The following is a 22617-nucleotide window of genomic DNA, read 5'->3' as shown; positions in this document are numbered from 1 at the left end:
GCATACTCTATAGTATAATGTAAGTAACACACATATTTACCGCACTCATAATAACCATATTTATTATTAAATATTGATAATTATATACGGAAACAACATCGCTGAGAATTATTATTTATCTGAGCAAAAGATAAAATGTAAAAATATTAAACAAATAAGAATTAAGATAATATTTAGCTAAAAAAATGTACATAAAAAAAAGTATATACATGTGTGTATGTGTGTGCGTATGAACGCGCGTGCGAATGCATATGTACAACGCGATACTAATGTAATTGTTATTTGAATAAAAGTGATATTGTTTGTGTTAATAAATACATCATTTATTAAATTTTTAAATTATTGTTAATCGACTAAATAATAATTGTTAGCCGAGTAAATCATCATTATGCATAAGGAATCCTTTCGTGTATTAGGTAATATTTTCGTTATCATCGTCGTTGCGTCGTATATATGTACATATATGCAAGTTAATATATATAAGTAGAGATATCAACGTGTAAGTGATAAGCATTCTATAGTTTAGTTTAGCCAACAAGTTGGCAACTTGATTATTTTATGCAGTTGTGAATATAGGGAGGGGGTTAAAAGGCTGAGTGAATAGTACATTATACACGAAGTCGTAGTGGAGGCAGTGGAACGAGAGGTGTGTAAGGATTGAGAGATATTCAAAGATTTACAATCCTATTACTTCGTGAAATTTCTACCATAGAATTTACTTCTGTATGCGCCACGGGAATTCCTGTTAACCGGGGTAATGTTTTGATAATTAATTTCTATTTATTTATAAATATAAACAACACATGGGAAAATGGAAGTTTATTAATAGCGACTAAGTAAATTATTTTGGCCTACTTACGCGAAAAAAATCCAAGATGGGAGGCACGACCACGCACTGACGCACACCCTTCACTTTAACCAATCAGAATGCAAGTTTCAGTTCTTAAGGCTAATAACCTTTGGCTTCCATTTTATATATACAAAAGAAACAATATACGTATACAGTAGGAATATACCTTTTTCTAAAAACAAAAACATAGTTATCATGTTTTATGAAATTTATATAATTTAAAGAATATATATTTCATATACTGAATTCGGTTTCATAATATACTAAATAAATTATCTGCGTAATAACATATGAATGTATTAACATGATACGTTAAATAACTTTCTAATTAAATTTCTTTTTCATTATCATTATAGTTTAAGAATAATAATAACAACAACGATAATAGTAATAATAATATATTGGTTATTACATATAACAAATTTGACAATTCCCAGTATGTAGATTCAAAATATTTTTGGAAGATTACTTGCATTCTTAATATTCCATATGGATATTCCAACTTATATTCGTATTTATAAAATTTCGTATTTATATTTTATAAAAAATATTTATTTTCTGATAACAAACAATTTTCATAGAAGTTGATTTTCGTAAAGTATTACAGCTAAATATATGCATACATATTATATTTCTATATCTCTTTTAAGACCTACGCGTTTTTTTTAAGGTAATACTTAAAATTTGTAGCTATATACTTGATATACGTAATAATGTTTCAAATGTATGTGTATGTGCGTGCACATTAATCTGTACTAATATAGTCTTCAGTCAATCTTAATTAATATTTTGTATTCAAATTTAACGGATTTTCAGATATGATAAAATTCAGCGGAATATCTATTTAGATATTTGTTTTTTTTTTTACGCCATATCGAAACTGCAATGATTTTATGATTGTCTTTTATATTAAAATAATTCATTTTTCCAGTAAAATTTTCAATATGATCTTGTGTGATGTCAAAATTCTACTTTACGCTTTTATTGTAATGTTTTGCTCAAAGTTTCAATTTACAATTACATATTTCATTTAGAACTAATAAGCTTTGTCGTCTACATGTTTCTCTTAATCAGCTTCTTATGAATTATAAACATCTCATTAAGCATTGGCAATCTCTAATCAATACTAATTTTGTAAACAAAAAAGAAAATTTATATACTTTTGGCATAGGTAGAATTATGAATACATTCACGTGGGAGTGATGAACCACTATAGAGATAATAAGCACCAAATAAAACTTCGATTTATTGCTAGTAGCGAGTTACATATATGAATACGAAGCCCTAACATTTGATAGGGATTCACGATTTCGACATAGAAATCATAGTATCATGGTGTTGGAAAACAATATTTTCGTTGTATCAAATTTTTTTTCAGTTTTTTCATCACAGGCTCGTCCAAAACATAACACTGCCTTTACCCATTTGACACTGTTCTTCCATGATCAAAATCCTCTTTTTTATATGCGTTAATAGTAATAATCCAAGTCATCTGAATTATCTCTCGTAGATTAATACGAGATATCTTTTGTAACTTCTTATTTTACTGTATATATTACGTAGTTATTATAAGGTTTATTTGATCCCTCATACATTTTACTATTAATCCAAGTTTCTTTTTCGGTCTTAACCGTTTAATATTCTTATATATTTGAAATGAACAACGAATGTTTCTCTTCAGTTTTTGAATAATTACACATGTTATGAAATATAAATTCAATACAGCACGTAGAAGCCATAGAAGTGTTTGCTCTTTTTTCATATTATAACTATCCAACAACAGTTTTGAATTTTGAATTTCCCCGTTGTTTAATTTTTGTTGCAATCTCATTTTTATAACGAATATCTGTAATATCGTTAATAATGACTGCCTGTGTCTATACATTGTATTTGCACAACTCAAGGAAAATTAAGAAATCTAGACGATAGTTGAAGTATGCTATCACTTCGTAGGCTCTATTTCACATGTCTTATTAATAAACATAAAAGTCAAGTTATAATACAGTTCCATGCTAGCAATTAAATATCGTATTCCTAAAAGGTACTATTTATGTATCATTCGAAACATACACGTATTTGCTGTTCGGTAGTGAATTTATTATATAAAATAGATATTCTAAGGTAAAGCTAATTAATTAGTTTAATTTGTAAACGAGATTATTTTCCACTTATGCTATAATATTTTTATTTGGTGATTTGGGGAATAAATTGTACAAAGTAACTTATGTAAATTTTTCATCACAGAAAGTATATTTTTTTATAGTAGATTGAACCATTATCTATTATACTCGTTGTGCGTGCAACGTTTGTAAACAGTCCTGAAGTTGCAGCAACACGACTCACTGATAAATATCAGCTATACATATATAATTCTTTTACTTTGGAATGTGAAAAGTAGTGTCATGGATATATTGCTTAATGCATTATATACATGCATGCACGCACCACGCGCGCACGCGCACACACATACATACATACATCTGTATGCCTTTGGCCTTTGATTATACATACAAAATAACCTTCCATTTATATTTTAATTAATGGTGACCTAGCAATTTTGTAAACTATAAAGGAAGTAAGAATGATAATTAAATATAGCGTAGTGCCATTTAAATAATGAAATTCTTGACTCAATACATCTCTTTTCATACCATTTATTTAATTTCCTTCCAATAGTAAGTACGATATTGTAGATTAGGAGGAAATAGGCTAGTTGATCTTATTAAAGAAGCCACGATTGTAGCACATACATACACATATACATCTATGTATGTATATGTATACATAGATGCATCGATACATAAATACTTTTTACACTTATAAAATATGTTGTAAATGAAAATTGTAATTAGTAATAATAATAAACATTCTAACTTTTTCTGATTTATATACAAATTATCTGGTTGTTTCAATATCACTACATAAAAATATGATTTATTTGATATAATTATTGACCAAAAACAATATTTTCATACAATGAGTTATAGCAATAACAAATTAAAAAATGGGTAATGATGCTTTGTTCTTTGGAGAAAATCTTATCTAATTTCACAAAGACTTCAGTATCCCTATTTTGGAATGATAAATATCCAATTTTGTATATAACTAGATGCACAAGATAATTACTATAAATGAAACTAGTACGATATCTAGGAAACTAACTTAAAACTAACCTAATTTTGTTGGTCTCGAAGTTTATACACAGGTCTTTGAATATTTTAACAATTATACGTGACAATTAATTCCTATTTGTCTTCTCTTAACTGAAATAATAATTGAATTATAAATTTCAAATATTTTATATTAGAAACTAATGGAATTTGGAATTGGAATTGGAAAATAAGCAACATATCCCCCTATTATAACATATTCTTTATAATATCTTTTTTAAAAAGTTGCAAATGTACAAGATTCAAGATACATTACCACTCGTACATACATACATAAATAACTACATATCTGAATATTTAATTTTTATGGCAATAATATGTAAATTTTATCAGATGTACAAATTAATGGCAAATATGATCTTTGATATCTTTGCTTGAAATAATGGTAATAGCTTTCCTATCAATTTAAAAAAAAATTTTGTTTTCAATAAGAGTACGTGCGTGCGCATAATTAATTTATAAATTAAATAACTAATCTAACTTGAAAATTATTTTAATTAAATAATTTTGATAATGAATTATTATGAACTTTAGTTATCTGTTTTTAAAGAAATAACTTTGCGAAGAAACAGCTTCAAAATTCTTGATTTGTTTTATTTATATTTTTATTTAAATTATCTGTCATTTCAATATTCTATACGTAAAGTACTCACGAACGTCTGCATATGCAAATTAAAGAAAGTTGAAATTAAGATGTTTTCGTTTGAAAATATATTATTATATTTATATAGCAAAAAATAATTCATAGAATAGCACTTGGAAGAGAACATTGCTAAGTTAAATTAAGTAAAGCGGTCTATATTATATAAATTTACAAAAACTTTGGGAGACACTATTATTTAATATGATCAAGATATCCTATATTATAGAATTCATAATAAATACTATTTTAGAATATGTGTAGACTATGTATGCAAGTGAATTTAGAATGTATAGTGAGATCAAGTAATTGTTTGCTAAAATTACGACCACTTTTCCAACCAGACGAGCATCGTTCAAAGTCCAAGGTTATATAACCGAAGCGTAAAAGTGAACCGTTTCTATTTGAAAGTATACGTGCATGTTATTTTCAACTGTTTTAAACCTTTATCGTAAGCTAAAGTGTATTTTTTTTATATATAATTAGAAATAATTATTTAAAAATGATACAATTATGGTTGAACCTTTAGATAGCTTGTATATCATACTTGATTTTAACAATGTTGATAGTTCTTACTGAAGTTAATAATCTTTCTTTGTTATGCGCAACAAGTACACAAATACAGACTTATAGAATGAAACATATGATGTAGTCATGTTATAAGTTACTTAATGTTTTCTAAAATATGATAGCTTATACATATGCACAGTAATACAATAAGACGTTTTTTTATACTTAAGAAATTAATAACTGGATAAAGTTTTATACGTGCATATATAAAATCTATATATTAAAATATTTGAAAATTGCATTATTATTTTTTATAACTATTATTGAACTTTACATTAGAAATATCACTATATTTTATTAAATTATGTAACAAATAACACTAAAATTTTCACAAATATATTTGTACATTTAGTTTGGATTTATAGTACCCAAAAATAAATTTTTACTGAAATATTAGAGAAATTATACAAATTATAGGCAAATACATATATGTATATCTTAATTGTGGAAAGTATATATGTATAAAGATTAGATTAAAGTTAGAAGAAAAATGTATTTTTTTAAAATACTAATTATTGTTACTATCGTTGTTATAAATTTGATTTATGCTTATTTCAGTTTTATAGCATATAACTGGTGATATGGCGGAAGCACATTCAGCTGTAGCATTTAGTTTTTCTATTACTCATGAGGGATGGGATGTTAATTTTGATAGAGAAGTCTTACATTTGGTATGGCAATCAGGTATCCGTTCTTGGAAGAAAAGATTTTTTAGATTTGTTGTAAGTAAATAAACATTAATTTAAAGTACATTTAAATAACATAGATAATAATAAATAATAAATTAATAAGTAATAAATAAATAAATAATAATAAAGAAGCATTTTGAGGAAGCATTTAAGAAAATAATTAAATGAATTTCAGAATAACTTGAGAAGTGGTGTATACCCTGCCTCCTTAGAAAGTTTATGGTTCACTATAGCTTTGGTAACTGCAATACATTTTGCTGGCTACAAAGTACCTTATGACCTTGTTGGAAAAGCTGCACCATATCTTTCAGGGTAAGTTTAATTATCTTTTTTTAATATAATTTTTGTGTAATTGTTAATGGAATTAATAAAAGCTTACACTGCTGGTGTTTACATTGCATAGATCTTCAATATTAGCACACTTAGCAGGATCATTTATAGTTGGGTTGTTTTTGTGGTTGATAGTAATATATATAATGCGATACACCTTGAAGTTATTACTTATGTACAAAGGATGGATGTATGAGTCAAGAGAAAAAAGGTCCAATGCTTCAAGAGTTACTAAGTTGTGGTCCACATTAGTGAAGTTGTTCTTTGGATGGCACAAACCAATGCTGTATAGTTTTCAAGGATCATTACCACGACTACCATTACCCTTAGTGGAAAATACAATGAAACGGGTTAGATTATAGAATATTTCGTAATCCTATATAAGCCGTGAGTAAGTACTCACTTTTTTAGAAAAAAAGATGGTCTTTCATATTTTTCACCTTTTTCTCTAAGATATTGTTCATTTAGTTATTTATTATTATGATATAATTAAACGTAATATTAATAAAAATATATATACATTTAATTAGTACCTACGCAGTGTTCGACCATTGCTTGACGATAAAAATTATTCTCGAATGGAGACATTGGCAAATGAGTTTCAAAGAGGCATTGGTGTGAAGCTTCAACGTTATTTGATTTTAAAATCTTGGTGGGCCACTAATTATGTTTCTGATTGGTGGGAAGAATATGTTTATTTACGTGGGCGATCTCCTATCATGGTGAATTCAAACTTTTATGGTATTGATGCGATTCTTATGTATCCTACTCATGTACAAGTTGCCCGTGCTGCAAGTGTTATTTATTCATGTCTGCAGTATCGACGACTCATTGAACGCCAAGAATTAGAACCGGTCAGTATATAAATAAGTTTTTATAAGTAAAATAGTTTCTTCTACTTCTGATTAATTAAATATTTTTGTATTGATTATATATTAAATCATATTTTTAATAAATAATTATTTGAATTTATATTTATTATGATCTATTCTTTACCGATATTACATAATTTCAATACTTTCACTATGTTTTATCAAAATAATCCAATATTTAAATTTAATTTGATAATAGATGGAAATTATTAAAATTTTGTTATATTTTAAAACAGTGCAATATATAAATCCTTAGGTAATACTTATTTCTTCTTGTAGATATTAATTCAAGGTTTGGTGCCTCTCTGTTCATGGCAATATGAAAGACTATTCAATACTACAAGAGTGCCAGGACTTGAAACAGATAAAATTGTACATTATCAGGATTCTAAACATATTGTTGTATATCACAAGGGAAAATATTTCAAGGTCCTTATTTATCACAAAAGCAGAATCCTTCAAGCTTGTGAAATTGAAATGTAAGTGAAATATTGTAACGTATTTAAAAGTATTTTAGTCCTACTGTAATGATTAAAGATCCATTTTGTACATTATACATCATACAATTTATACATTAAGAATAATGTACAATACATTGTACATTATACAATTAAATATATGATGAAATTAGTTTTATTATCCAAAATGAAAAATAAAAATGTAAGACATTATACCTTCGAAGATTTATTTATTAAAAATTGTTTAAACATTTGTATATATATACATATTTTGAATTTTTATTCTATTAAAATATTTTATTTGTGATTTTGTTTTCTTTTATAATCTTGAACTTACTTCTAATTATAGAAATCACAGGTTTCCCTGCTTTATAGTAGAATAAAAAAAATTGTCATTTAAGAAAAGTTAAAGTACTTATATTTAAAAGATAAAATAGGGATTAACAAGATACACTTATAATATATGCATCTACTCCATAAGTATCAATTTCATTTCATGTAAAAATAATTTATAATAACATTATGTCTTCTTCCATACCAAATACTTTTTTAAGAATATTTTTTTTTATATAACATTGTTTAGAAAATATTTTACCATATTCACTTAAAACAGACATTCTGTATTCTTATGTACATATATTGTATTTTTCATTATTTCAGACAAATGCAACAAATTTTAGATGATAAATCAGAACCATCAGAAGGTGAAGAGAAATTGGCTGCTTTAACAGCTGGTGAAAGAACTGCATGGGCAATAGCTAGAGAAGAATTTTTCTCGAAAGGAGTAAATAAAGCATCTTTAGATCTTATTGAAAAAGCAGCATTTGTAGTTGCATTAGATGATGTACCATACGTATACGATCCAGTAAGTGATACTAGAATAATCCTATTTGTAAATTTGTATCACATTCATAATTTTTATACATAATTTTTATCATTAGGAAGATCCAGATAAATTAGATCAATATGGTAGAATTTTATTGCATGGTAAAGGATATGATAGATGGTTCGATAAATCATTTACTTTATGTATAGGAAATAATGGCAGAGTAAGTGACATTACATGAAAACATTATTCGAAAGCAATATAGTACAATTTATAAATAATTACTATATATTGCTGTGTTTTACAGACTGGCTTTAATGCAGAACATTCATGGTGAGTCTTTTTATATTAAGATATGTAAAAAATAAAAATATAATTAAACTATATAAACTATACAAGAAAGTAATACATAAAATAAGCAAATAATTGAAAGAAAAACGTTTTATGATGAAATGGGTACATATATTATTATATATTAATTATATTTTTTCTGACATAAACTAAATACTTTTTGTTAATATCAACTAAACTTTTACGATAAATGTAGAAGCATTTTGAAGCAATTATGACCTTATCTTATAATTCTTTGTATATAAATGATATATGATCATCTACATTGTTTATATATAAATATATAAAATTTATTTAAAGTTTATATATAAAATTTGTTTATATATAAATGATGCAATTAGAACAAAGCCCATCAAAATTCGCAATGAGCCCCCTTTACTCCAAATTCGCCATGAATCCTTATAAATGAATAATATTTCAATATTGCTTTTGTGCTCTCTGTTCTTTACAAATTTAATACAACATGTAATGCAACAACAATGTTGTATTATATGTTATCATCTGATACATAGAATTCTACATATCAAAGATTTTATGTAAGTACGTTTTGAGTAGGATTTTAAATTGTATATGTATGTAATGCTTTGCACAGATCACAAGTGATATTGTGATATATTTTTATAATCTGTTATTTGAAAGTTAAATCAATTGACTATCAATATTTTACTTTGAATATTAAAAAATCATAATACATTGAAATTGATACATAATGATAAGTAATGAGCAGGGCAGATGCTGCAGTGATGTCACATATGTGGGAGTACGTGATATCTCAGGAGATCACCAATAGAGAGTAAGAAATTAAATTCATAGCTTTTAGGATGTTCTTCATGTCTCTTGCTTTTCTTGCCTACTCTACCTACCCTTCGTAAGCTAATTGCAATACATTATTTGAAGATAATTGGAAGATTCGTGAAATTTATTTAACTTTTATATAACATGTTCTTATTTTCAGGAATATCTATTTAACATAAGTACATAAAATATGCTTAAAATTGATCAAAAATAAAATAAAGATATGATTATATTTTTATATATACAATTGTTTAGTACTTTTTTATAATTTATTTCTATGTATGAGTAACTCTTAGTATTACACATTTTGTGTAATTCTCAGACATAAAGATATGGATCTCTGAAAATCCGTAAATATTCTTACATTCTTTTCATCTGTTTTATGTATACATCTTTATCATTACTGATTGTATTAATTGGTAGAATTTTAATATCTTTTCTATGCACAATAATTAAAATAATTTTGTTTACAATATGCTTGTTAGGGCTGATGCACCTATTATGGGATCTCTATGGGAATATGTTATCGCTAATGATGTGGAAATGGGGTAATTCTTTTTCTTATATTTCTCTGTCTTTAATTATCAAATGCTACATAAGTATTCAAATAATTATTATTCTTAGTCTATGTACATAATCTAATAACTATTTTTTACACTTCATGCATTAATAACTTTCTTAAAAAGCTGTTGGTGTTTCATATATGTTCATATATTTATATAATATGTTCATATATTTAATATAAAATTTTACAACTTTTTCATATTGCATATTTTGAAAGATTGCTCAAATGTATTATAGATATAAGGAAGATGGATATAATAAGGGAGTACCAGAGTTCACACCTCCACCTCCTGTTCGACTTCAGTGGGATTTGAATCCAAAGTGCATAGCCGCAATTGAAGAATCAAACCAAGTAATAGACATGAAATTGAAAAACTTCTTTTTACATGCATATTTACAGTTATTTTCTATCAAAATTCAAAATTATTAATATTATTATTATAATAAATCCATGACTAAAATACTAACTTACATTTGATATTTCTGATTTATTTTGTGCAATAAAAAGTTGATTATATTAAGAACATTTTTAATTATCAGGTTGCACAGAACTTATTAAATGATGTCGAATTACGCATTTATGTACATGATGCGTACGGTAAAGGGTTTATGAAAGTTAATTCAATGTCACCAGATGCATACATACAAATGGCCTTACAGTTAGCGTATTTCCGTGATTCTGGTAAATTTAATTTAACTTATGAAGCTTCTATGACTAGACTGTTCCGGGAAGGAAGAACAGAAACTGTGAGGCCATGTACAATTGAATCTACGAATTGGGTAAAAGCAATGGAGAGTAAAAACACAACTGTAAGTAATACTATAAAATTTATTTGGACCAAAAGTTTTATATAGATCAGTGTAAACGTTTTTATGTTACAATTTTTCAAGCTGTCAGGAACAAGTTGTTGCACTTAAAATTTTTAATATTGGTCAAAATCTCGATTTCTCGAACTTTTTATTTCAAAAAATTCATTCAAAATATTTTGTGATATTGATATTCAATTCAATAATCAGAACGTAACAGTTAATTATCAGGACATAATTTGGTATGAAATTAATGTTTTTTATAAACAGGTTTACTGTAAAAAAAAAACTTTAATGTGCTACATTTAATATGTTATATTAAAATAGTTCTATTATATTAGAAAGTTTGATAATTATTTACAAATCAGATGGCTTTACCGATTTTGAATGATGTTAAAATGTCCGTATTTTTACATGACCCTAATTTACTTTCGATAATCATTTTCAATTCGCGTAAGAAAGAAAAATCAATCAGTTAGGCATAGATAAAAATCAATCGATTTGGCATAGATAATTGTGGGATGATAACGCTACTGTGAAATAATTTAGGGTATTAAATAATAAGACAAATACAATTCATAGTAAGTTTTATATTATATTATTGATATTCGAAATTGGAAAAAGCGATTATTCGATTATCAAAATCATATTATTATCGAAACAGAAAGTTTTGCAAATATCTTGGAAACTAAAATCGAGTAACGGTAACATCTATAGAGGGAAAAGTAGTTGAAAATGTTGACCTTGACATCTCAAGATTATTGAAATCGGTGAAGCCGTTCGGTTTGTAAATAATTACTGAGTTTTATTACTATTATAATTAATTATGTCAGAAAGTTCTTCTATCATAATTTAATAATAGAAATTTATTGCTTCTGGTTTCATATCAACTTTTAATATTTTCATACTCTTTGTCAAGTATCAACTTTTATCAAAATACTAAAATGCCTTGATATTTATTTAGAGTTCAATTAATTAAAACAGAGTCATGTATTAATAATTAATTAACTATATAAATATTTATAGTAACGTAATTTGTTTTTCGTGTCTTTTAAACAATTTGAAAAAGTTATAGTTTTAATCAACTTAACTTATTTATTTTGGTATTATGTAATTTATTTTGTATTCTTCTTACAGGTTGAGACTAAGTATGATTTATTGATGGCAGCAGCAAAACAGCATCAAAAAGGTTATCAAGATGCTATGTGTGGTAAAGGAATAGATAGACATTTATTTTGTCTATATGTAGTATCTAAATATTTAGAAGTAGACTCTCCTTTCTTAAAGGTAACGTTTGCAAGAAAGAAATATAATTATATGATTTTTCTCAGACGATTTCAAAGAAATTTTCCTTTAGGAAGTTTTAAGTGAACCATGGAAATTATCTACTTCACAAACACCACATGGACAAACATCATTAATAAACTTGAAAAAACATCCAAATTGTATCTCTGCAGGAGGTGGTTTTGGTCCTGTAGCTGATGATGGTTATGGCGTTTCGTATATTATTGCTGGAGAAAATCTTATATTTTTCCATATTTCATGCAAACGTAATTCTCCAGAAACAGTAAGCAGTTATATAAATTATTATTATTATGTAATTACTTCATTCATAGTTGAAATATTTATATAATTACTTTTAGAATGCAGCTAGATTTGCAAAACAAATAGAAAAAGCATTAGCTGATATGAAGAATCTGTTTCTTGAAAGAAAAAAACTGCAAACTCAAAAGAATGGTTCTACATAATTATTCTGCAGCAAAAAGAGATGCAGTTACAGTATACTAGTGGAAAGTTTCAATTTTAATCCTTTTTTTCCAAATGTTTTAAGATGATCCCTTTACATACTCAAAATGTATCTTTTGTAACGTTGTCTGCAGAAAGAACACTAAACATTAATATTTCATGCTCTTTAACAGCGTACATTAAATTTAAAAACGTACAAAGTTTAATTATATTTATTTTTATAATAAGCATTTGATGAAAAACGTTTTTGAATGAAAAACATTTGTAAATTATAGTAATAATGATTAAAAAATATTGTCATTAAACTTTTATGAAAACTATCTTAGAAAAAAAAGATACATACTGCTATTTTTATATTTTATATTACTCTCAGGAAAATTGTTATAAATGAGGTTATTGTAAAACTTATTGAAGATTGAGCGTTTAATAGTAAAGTTTAGTAAACAACATAGAGAAAAACTAAGAAACGTAGTGCGAAATTTTCAAACAGACTGCTGTTTGAATAGTACAATTGTGTATTCATTATGCAATGAGAATAGTATTAAATTTTGTAAGCGGTTTCATCTCTTCTATATAGTAGAAGATCGAAAGTTTAATTCATTGTATAACTAAATTTTCTATGATATAAATAAATAAATAAATATATTAAATTACTTTATATATGTAAATATATATATATATATATATATATATATATATATATATATATATATATATATAAAGTAATTTAACATTTTTAACTTTGTACCAATTTTATCAATTATACGAGTTCTAATCATATTCAATATATCTACAGAATGATTATTATTAGTGAAACCATAAAAAATTTCGAATACATTATATATCTCAAATCATTATTAATATTCAAATACTGTTAGTATTGCAGTAGAATCAATCAATAACAACTATTTTTATATTTTAGATGTGAAGAAAAATTATTGTAATTGATTAACAATAAGTTTTATATTAACTACGTATTAGCTATAACGCGTGTTATTTGTAATACAAAATGTAATCATACATATATATGTGTATATATATATATATATATATATATATATATATATATATATATATATATATATATATATATATATGTATATTTAGTTTTAAAATATATTAAATAATATGCCATAGATCTATATCTGCAACCTATCAATGCAAAATTTTAATGTTATAAGTAGTTTATATATTATTCATTTTACTATATCTTTATTAAAACTGTATTTCAAGGTATTGGTGCTTTTATAATTTTATTACTCGAATTTACAATTTTAAGATAAATATGTTATTCTATTTGATGTAAACAGAAAAAATGAAATATATGATAATAAGATGCAACTATTTGGATTTATAAATATTCGACATACCTTGGACGTGGAATAATTAAATGATCATAATGAACAAAGGAAAAGGAATGTATTAATGATACATAAAATTATATCTTTTGAAATACCTGAAACTTAAAAGTAATCAGTTACTATATTACATACAAAACGTATTCACAGAGGCAATATGAAAAGATCATTCAACTTTTTCGTTTAAATATTTCTAGTGATTATTTTTAAAACGTTATGAGGACCAAATAGTGACTAACTATTGAAAGGATGTATTACAGACTTGAATATCTGGGAATTTTCAGAACTCAACGGTGGAAATAGTTTTTCCTCATAATTTTTTGATGGGATTTTAAGGCTACTAGTATTTTTTTAAACAGGACCTGATAGAATTCTATATTTATTATTCAGTGTTCTTGTAGAACAGGAAAAAACAAATACACCGACTTTAATAACCACTCAACATTTAATCTTGACATATTTGCGTTTGAAATGTATGTATGTATAGATTATGCATATACAGGGTGGTTGGTAACTGTTGGTACACTCGGAAAGGGGATGATTCTACGCGAAAAAAGAAGTCGAAAATATAGAATAAAAATTTTTTTTTTAATTTTTTTTGTTTCGTAAGTTTTTCCATCGAGACAACGATCTACAGCGAGATCCGTTATAACGAGACGTGATAAAGTGCACGCGTACCGAGCGAAAATTCAAAGTCGATTTTCTCGAAAACAAAGCCTCAAACGAAAAATTTTTATTGTATATTTTCGATTTCTTTTTTCGCGTAAAATCACCCCCTTTCCGCTTGTATCACTAGTTACCAACCACCCTGTATATGATATTTAATTATGTCTCGACTGATAAATTTTTCGGTTCCTAGACAAAATTTTTTAACTTTTCAAGTGCTCAAATAAAAGTTTAAAACGTAAAGAATTACAAAATTTAACAATTCATTAATTTATAAATATTTTAAAATTATTATTTTAGGTTTTGGTTTATCGATACTATCTATACAATAAGGTGAATATAAATATTGTCTTATATTGAAAAGTTGTCTTTTATCTTTTTATCTTTTTATCTTTTTATTGTAAGTCATACTTTTGTATATATAATTGATATAAGCTATAAAGCGTATACATATCGTTACATTATTTTATTCCTTGAATATTTTTCAAAATGTACGTTTATATAAGGGAAAGTAGAATTTATATGTTACACATAACATACGAAATGCGATGTGATAAAAATATTTCGTCGGAACGAAATATTACAATTTTACGTTTCACAATGGTTTCAGATAACGTAGTAAGACTTTCGTTTTTCGAATAGCGTAGTTTCGCGTCTAGATGAGGTATCAAACCTATGGTTGTAGTTTAGCTTGCTTACGCGCCGCGAATTCGTGACACGAGCACGAGCGTGACGAACGCGGAGTGAGTGCGTACTGAAAATAAACAGAGAGTAGTGGTGTGGTGACAAGAGCGCGGGTCGAACGATGGCTTCGCCGAACAAGAAAGCCAAGGAATTAGAGGATCCAGGTTCGGGGGAGGGTGTTGAATCACGCGATTACGACATTGAAATACAAAAGACACTCGAAGAGATTGACGGGTGTCAGAATCAAATCGATGGCCTCAATGAGAAGGCCAGCGATGAAATCCTCGAAGTCGAGAAGAAGTATAATAAGTTGCGTAAGCCCTATTTCCAGAAACGGAATGACATTATTAAGAGGATACCCAATTTTTGGGTCACTGCTGTATCCTTTCATATGATGACATTACGGTTTCGCTAATAATAGTTACTAATATATCTTTGACGTTTCTCGGCAATGCCGGCGTCCACCGGCGCTAGTCGCCATCTTGCCTCCTTGTATACCTATAGAACTATGTATAACTACATGCGGTCACGCGGAATGCAATATATATTTATTTTTTTTTTAAATGTTTTACATGATCGTTGTTCTAGTAATACGGTTCATTACCTTAAATATGCGTGTAGTTTTTCTTCTATAATATATTTTTGTTGTATATTCTAATTAGCAATACATATTACTCAAATGTAAATATTTTCTTCTTTCATGATCTTTTCTTCTATGTTTACAATGTTAGATCAATTGAACAATTATTCTTTTTCTATCTCCTTTTATTTTTTTTAGTTTATATGTAGTTATATTTAATTTACATTCAAAATTACTTTAAAGTACCAGAATATAAAATTTTATACTTCTACTATTCAGAAATAAGTCGTCCATAACATTAACATAATAATATGTATGTATATGTTAATATATTGTACATTATGAAGATTAAATATGATAAATCGTAACATTAAAGATATGATATGACAAGTTAATGTAAATTTCCTTAGTGAATCTGTAGTTTGTAAACAATAAGGAAATAGCAGAAATATTGGAAGAAGATGAAGAAGATGCACTTCGATTTTTGAATAAATTAGAAGTTGAAGAATTTGAAGATATTAAATCAGGTTATAGAATTAATTTTCATTTTGATGAAAACCCATATTTTGAAAATGACGTCCTTACAAAGGAGTTTCATCTAGGTTCTTCTGGTGAGCACATTTCTAAATCTAAATTCTATTTTATAAATTGTCTCTTAACATTACTTTAATTGTATCAATTTTGATTAGTTATTTATTTTATATTTAAAACTATGGTTTCTTACTATATATTCTATAAAATTTTAATTTTTAATATAATTTTCAAAAGTTACTGATTTATAGAATAATATTAAATTATTTATACAGATTTAATTAATTTCAATATTAAATTATATGTTCAAACAATGTAGGTAATATAAGTAATAAGTAACATAAATAAGTTATTAAATAAAGTAAAATTACAGGCTTTGTTTGCACAGAATGACAAAGTTTGTAGTATACATTCTCAAACACATATAAGCCTTTTGAATAAGGTTTATATCTAACATGATAGAAAGAATTAAAAAATAATTTTATTGTATTGTCTTATTTATAATTATAACACAAATAATTTGAAGAAGTTGTAAGTGGATGTTAAACTCCTTGTTGAATAATCATAGTTTTGATGTATCTCCTGCATTTTCGCAGGAGATCCAGCATCTCAAAGTACACCTATACGTTGGAAAGAAGGTGCAGATTTAACAAAAAGAGCAAAAACCAAAGCCCCATTAAAAGGTCGTAAAAGGCCATTAAAACACAGGTCATTTTTTGATTGGTTTACGGATCATGGAGATCCAAGTTCAGATGAAATAGCAGAGTTAATTAAAGATGATATGTGGCCTAATCCATTACAGGTAAAATTATTCATATTATAATTAAAAGAAAATATCTATTATTATTGAATATTTGGACTTCATCACATAGAAAATTTGGTTTTTGTATACAAAATTATTTGGTTTTAGTATTATTTGGCACCAGATATGGATGTTGAAAATGGCATCGAAGGTGATGGTGAAGATTGCGATACGGAAGAAGAGGAAGAAGAAGAAGATGGTGGTGCGGACGAAGGTGATGAAGCAGGTGAAGGTGAGGAAGGAGATGATAGCATAGTTGTTGTCGAAGACGATGTAGATGAAGATGATGAGGAAGAAGAGGCTGTGAATGATGAAGATGATGGAGTAAACGAAGAGGATGATTTATTGGTAGATGATGAAGTGGATCGTGAAGGTATAGACGATATTTTTCTTTTTTAATATTTCTATTACATTATAGTAGATTTAATATACGTAAGTTTCTAATGTATCTAATACATTTCTAATTACTGTTTATGTTACAGATGGCGAGGGAGAGGAACCAGAATAGAATATAAAGTTGATTTTCTACAATATTGGTTACAGTCATAGACACTAAAAAGGGGATCGCTGAAAATACACATCAGGTTGATTGAAAATAAATAAAGTTTGCAGGACTGAAAATATTGAGCCATATGAATAAACCTTGGGACAATTTTGGGAAAATAAAGTAGAAAACAGAATTCAGTAGACCTAATCTTTATCGGCGTGAAGGAAATTGTACGTACAAAAGTACAATATTTGTTTGATTGTGCCGAAACAAAGAAAAAATGGTCTGAGATAAATTAGATAGGTTTCACACTGCACTTTGTTCTAAAACTGTACCGCAATACAGTACGAATTCCTTAGTTATATTCATATGGCCTAGTCATTCTCTATAGAGTAGGTATACGATGAAGAACACCTGCTCATCTTCATCGTGATACAATTACATTAAGGAAAGAATAAATTATAAGATATAAACGAGATAGTGGACAGGTGTTCTTTTCGTCTTGTTTTGTCACAAAAATCTATTTCATCGCACTACTTCCGGAACGAGGTGTTTTAAATATTTTTGAGAGTGACAGTATGATAGATATATGTTCAAATATACAGTATTTGATTTTTATCGTGGAGAGATTTAATTTTTTAAAATAGTAAAATGTGTGTGATACATTTATTAAGAATTGTAATTTATTATTAGAATACATTTATGAATTATAATCGTAATTTACAGTTACAGTTTGTTTATTAATTTAGAAGTGTAAAGAAAGTGAAGGTAAATTTAATATATTCTCAGTAAATGAATTTATTTTGAATGTCAATTGGAAACATATCGCAAAACATAATAATGTGTATAAAGATGTATAGAATGTAAAGAATTCATGCTTTTTTACAACTTTATTATAATTCTGTCATATCCGCGGTGTAACATTACAAATTTATACTATTTGAGAGTGTCGAACGTTTTTATACAGTTATTTTTCATTATGTAACATTTTGTGACTTTCTTATTGATGATAATACACTAATGTTTCACACACACGCCCCCCACATACACACACACACACACACACACACACACACACACACACACACACGTTCATATATGTATGTATATGTATTAAGTTTACTATCGATCAAATTGGTTTATTATTTCAAAGTCAATTAAATTTCTATCCATTTTGAATGCAAATAAAATGTAACTATTACATTGTTTTAGCATATTCTTTTGTCACTTTTTGAAAATGTATCATACTACAATTTAGTGATGTTGAATGATATAATAAAATCAATTCTATTATGTTAAGTATATAAATCTGTTGAAATACGATTTAAATAAATCCAATGCAATACAATCGGTAGATATAGTAAAACCCATTATTTTAGTGAATATTTATTACTGTTCTATTTATTCAAATATACAAATATACAAATATTTGTATTATAATTTGTCAAATGTTCCACTTGATCAAGAATTGATACTTGTCACACTCAAAATGAAAATCAATTCACGAAGGTCACCTCGTTCTTCTTCCAGATTTTACATTATAAATTTTCCACTTTTGCGAAGAGAAAATATATCGCAAGCGTTTTTCATGCGTAATTTTGACACGTACTTTTAATTCTAACGGCACCTTTATACATTATTGTTACGCGCCAAAGGTGAAGTTAGAATGAGGAGTAATCATAACTCTGTTATATCTCCCGCGATGTGCCAACCAAGAACACATTGCGATCGATTTTAGATTTCGGTGCAAATAAGGGTTCTATTGAAAGGTTTGATTAAGCGTTTCCTTTGGAGTCTAGGAAAAATCAAATAATTACATCGCCCGACATAGTCAACATGCAGTTACATCTGATTTAATTACTTAAAGTTATCCAAGAAACATGTTTTAGGATAAAATCTGTTTATTAGCTCTTGGATAAAACAGTTTCGAATTAAGGAAAATCTTTCGATTAACATGAAATTATTATAGTATTGAAAATCTCTTAGAGTAAGATTCCTATTTTTCTACCAAATATTTAAAGATTAGCAAAGTAAGCAATTATTTGATTCCTCCTAGAAAACGATAAGGTACGCTTGTCTACGACATATTCTGTCATAATTATCAGCCAATGTCCTGAAGTGAAATATTCAATGTTAATGAAAATGCGCGTTAACATGACGTATTAGACCTGCGTAGAGATTTGGCATATGGCCGCACAAAGGGCACCTATGTCCGAGATAAGTGAGTCAGAATCAGACGGACGTACAACAACTGGGTGTAAGAATTTTCTGAATCAATCGACGTACTCGTGTCACGCAATCATACAGTAAATGAACGAAATAAAGTTGTCAGTTTGAGATAGGAATGAGTTTTTTATATTTGAAACTACTTAGAAATACGCAAATGTAAGACGTTTTAATACGAAAAATAATTCAACATTTTATCCCAAATTTTTACTTTTACAACATTATCCGAGCAAATCACATTCAATATTGTTATATCAATTTTCAAGTACCGTCTTTGCACGATTTATTTTTCTGCTTATTTTTCTTTGCATGAATTTTCGTTTCTTTAGAGAAACTATTTTCTAGAAATATTATTCTTATTTTAAATGACCATCCCCGATTTTCTTCCTTTCTAAGGATATAAAACGAAGCTTATGAAATTTTGTCAAAATTTATATAATTATTTAAAGCAAAAAATGTTGTAACAGCTTACGTTTCATGCTTACCTCTGTTTTACCTCACTCTTGTAAAAACTTGCAAAGAAATTGATATGACAAAGGAATAAGATGGAAAAGATATAAATATAATAGGTAATAGATACACATAAGCATTACATTTAAATATATACTATTCTGTATGAATTTTATAAGAGGTAAAAAATTCATTGAGAAAATGCTTTAATCGTTATAGAGTTTTGTTGATATAAAGGGAATCAGGGATGTGATACTAAACGACGATTATCCGAACTAATTTCGGAAATTAATTATCCTCGATAATTAATGTTTTAAATACTCGATATAAAGCAATGAACAAAGTGTTTTTTAAAATACGGTACTTTTAAAAAGTAGGCAATTTCCAAGTTAAAAATTATCCGTTTTGTAGCGTTTCAATATAAATATTACTTATAGTTTTACATACGTAACAATTATTTTATACAGTAAAATAAAGAGACTCAGTCAATGAATGCATTTTTATTAGATGGGTATTTGCATACAAATAACAAGTATTTATCACAAAAAATAAATCTGTTGTAGCGAGTAAAACAAAAGCACTCTTTCTTTTCTTTTTTCTTCTGTTTGGAAAATTTTGTGTATTTATTAATTTTACACCTATTCTTATTAATTCCAATTCTACGTTGATATTTAAATTTTAATAACACTTCTGTTAGAAAATGGTCAATTTTCTATTATAATAATACCTTTTTCCTTCCGCACATATTCATTTTCGTTCTTGTTATATTTTTTCGAGGACAACTGACAAAAAAAATGTCAACTTCGTACCATCTATAGAAAATATTACGTATTTACAAAAATTCAGTAAAAAAAAAAGGTGGTTTTTATAATTTAAGTCCTGTTCAAATGCTATACATACACATAATGGGTACTGGTGGAGTAATCGTATTTTGATAATTCAATTTCTTGTTTGGATAATCGACGTTTCTTTCATCGCCTGAAAGTGTCCTAATTTCCAATAAAGTTTACCATTATTTACGTAAGCTAGAATAAACCATTTTTCTAAATTAATAATTTATCATTGTACGTCTATAAGAGTTTGAAAAATAATTTGTAAAAATGACATGTATTTTCTATAAGGTCAGCAAGTTTCATCTTATTTTTTTGTCTATTACATTGTAAAAAATAATATTTGCGGAAATTACTTTACAGTAAGTTATAATTTATTACGATATTAAACCTTATCATAATTTTTGTCATATTTTGCTTTGTATAGTATTCCACATATTAACCTTTCTGTCTCTATATATATATATATATATATATATATATATATGTATGAAGCAGCATTTTACTTTTTGAATTATCAATTTAAAATAAGATGTAAAATGAGAATTAAATTTGTCGTTATTTTTACGAATTCAATAATCAAATAATTATAATTATTTGTTTCAAGTTTCAGATGATTGAAACTCGTGTATGGGAATTTTGAACTAATATTTTAAAATAATAATCATATAGTTTTAATTAAAGTATTATTGTGCATATTGTTATATTATTATAATATTATTATATAATTATATTATTTTAATTAAAAATAGGCAATGGCGAGTATTGGTTTTGAGGAAACGTATGTAACTAAAGGCAAGTCATTTCTAAATAGTATATTTTCACTTTTCAAAGTTACCAGTGATCGCATTTTCCGGAAAAATATCGTCATTGTAAAGAATATACAAAATCGGGTATACGAAAAATCAAAGGTTAATCAAATATTACTATACTAAAAAATATTATTATATGGAATGAGAAAAAATGTTGTTTACTATGATCGAAAGAAATTCTTTACCTTCCTCATATTATATCATCGTTATGCGTTGTTTATTTCAACTTCTCTTGATTCCCTTTCAAGGTATATGTATACCATATATATACATATATAAGTAGATTATCCAGATGGTGCCATTGAAAAGGACGTAAAAAAGGCACTTCAGGTTCGACGACGATGCGTAAGTATGCAGACGACGGATATAGATGGCGAAATATTTGATTTTTTTACAACACAAGACAGTGTAATCTGGGTATTAGACTGTTAGACGATTGCTATGGAGTTGCGCGTGTCATGGTCATCGCAACCTCGCTAGCTTGATGACTGTTCTCGGCCTACTGACTGTTACTCTTGCTCCT

At 26.8% G+C, this 22617-nt stretch overlaps 2 protein-coding genes across 6 annotated transcripts; both read left to right on the top strand.

Moving 5' to 3' along the window:
- Window positions 1–529: 529 nt before the first annotated feature.
- whd (carnitine O-palmitoyltransferase whd) lies at window positions 530–14009 on the top strand. Of its 4 annotated transcripts, none has more exons than XM_069114504.1 (15): window positions 530–646; window positions 5789–5952; window positions 6095–6231; window positions 6323–6599; window positions 6780–7103; window positions 7401–7600; window positions 8240–8444; window positions 8521–8628; window positions 8713–8738; window positions 9484–9549; window positions 10353–10467; window positions 10656–10925; window positions 12060–12209; window positions 12280–12489; window positions 12566–14009. In XM_069114504.1, exons 2-15 carry the CDS (start codon window positions 5812–5814, stop codon window positions 12668–12670), a joined length of 2334 nt encoding a protein of 777 aa, XP_068970605.1. In that variant the 5' UTR covers window positions 530–646; window positions 5789–5811; the 3' UTR covers window positions 12671–14009. The 4 variants fall into 4 exon arrangements, with proteins under 4 accessions (XP_068970605.1, XP_068970606.1, XP_068970603.1 ...); XM_069114505.1 differs by lacking the exon at window positions 9484–9549 and adding an exon at window positions 10037–10099 and having other exon boundaries at window positions 597–754; XM_069114502.1 differs by having other exon boundaries at window positions 597–754.
- A 1378-nt stretch (window positions 14010–15387) lies between these two features.
- On the top strand, window positions 15388–20121 carry Set (NAP domain-containing protein SET). Of its 2 annotated transcripts, none has more exons than XM_069115614.1 (5): window positions 15388–15755; window positions 16378–16567; window positions 17093–17289; window positions 17398–17662; window positions 17772–20121. In XM_069115614.1, exons 1-5 carry the CDS (start codon window positions 15498–15500, stop codon window positions 17795–17797), a joined length of 936 nt encoding a protein of 311 aa, XP_068971715.1. In that variant the 5' UTR covers window positions 15388–15497; the 3' UTR covers window positions 17798–20121. The 2 variants fall into 2 exon arrangements, with proteins under 2 accessions (XP_068971715.1, XP_068971714.1); XM_069115613.1 differs by having other exon boundaries at window positions 17084–17289.
- The last annotated feature ends 2496 nt before the right edge of the window (window positions 20122–22617 follow it).

The sequence above is a fragment of the Bombus flavifrons genome, chromosome 6 (assembly GCF_040668555.2).
Source record: "Bombus flavifrons isolate JBK064 chromosome 6, iyBomFlav1_principal, whole genome shotgun sequence".
Taxonomy (NCBI): Eukaryota; Metazoa; Arthropoda; class Insecta; order Hymenoptera; family Apidae; genus Bombus; species Bombus flavifrons.
The sequence above is the reverse complement of the archived record's forward strand: the minus strand, read 5'-3'. Positions and strand labels throughout refer to the sequence as shown.

Bases quoted from the DNA above. Each gene is read 5' to 3' on its own strand.
- whd (XM_069114504.1), top strand. From the start codon at position 5,812: ATGGCGGAAGCACATTCAGCTGTAGCATTTAGTTTTTCTATTACTCAT. The intron at 8,629-8,712 runs GTAAGTGACATT...TGTGTTTTACAG, and splicing joins GTATAGGAAATAATGGCAGA to ACTGGCTTTAATGCAGAACA. The intron at 12,210-12,279 runs GTAACGTTTGCA...ATTTTCCTTTAG, and splicing joins TAGACTCTCCTTTCTTAAAG to GAAGTTTTAAGTGAACCATG.
- Set (XM_069115613.1), top strand. From the start codon at position 15,498: ATGGCTTCGCCGAACAAGAAAGCCAAGGAATTAGAGGATCCAGGTTCG. The intron at 15,756-16,377 runs GTATCCTTTCAT...GTGAATCTGTAG, and splicing joins CCAATTTTTGGGTCACTGCT to TTTGTAAACAATAAGGAAAT. The intron at 16,568-17,083 runs GTGAGCACATTT...GCATTTTCGCAG, and splicing joins GTTTCATCTAGGTTCTTCTG to GAGATCCAGCATCTCAAAGT.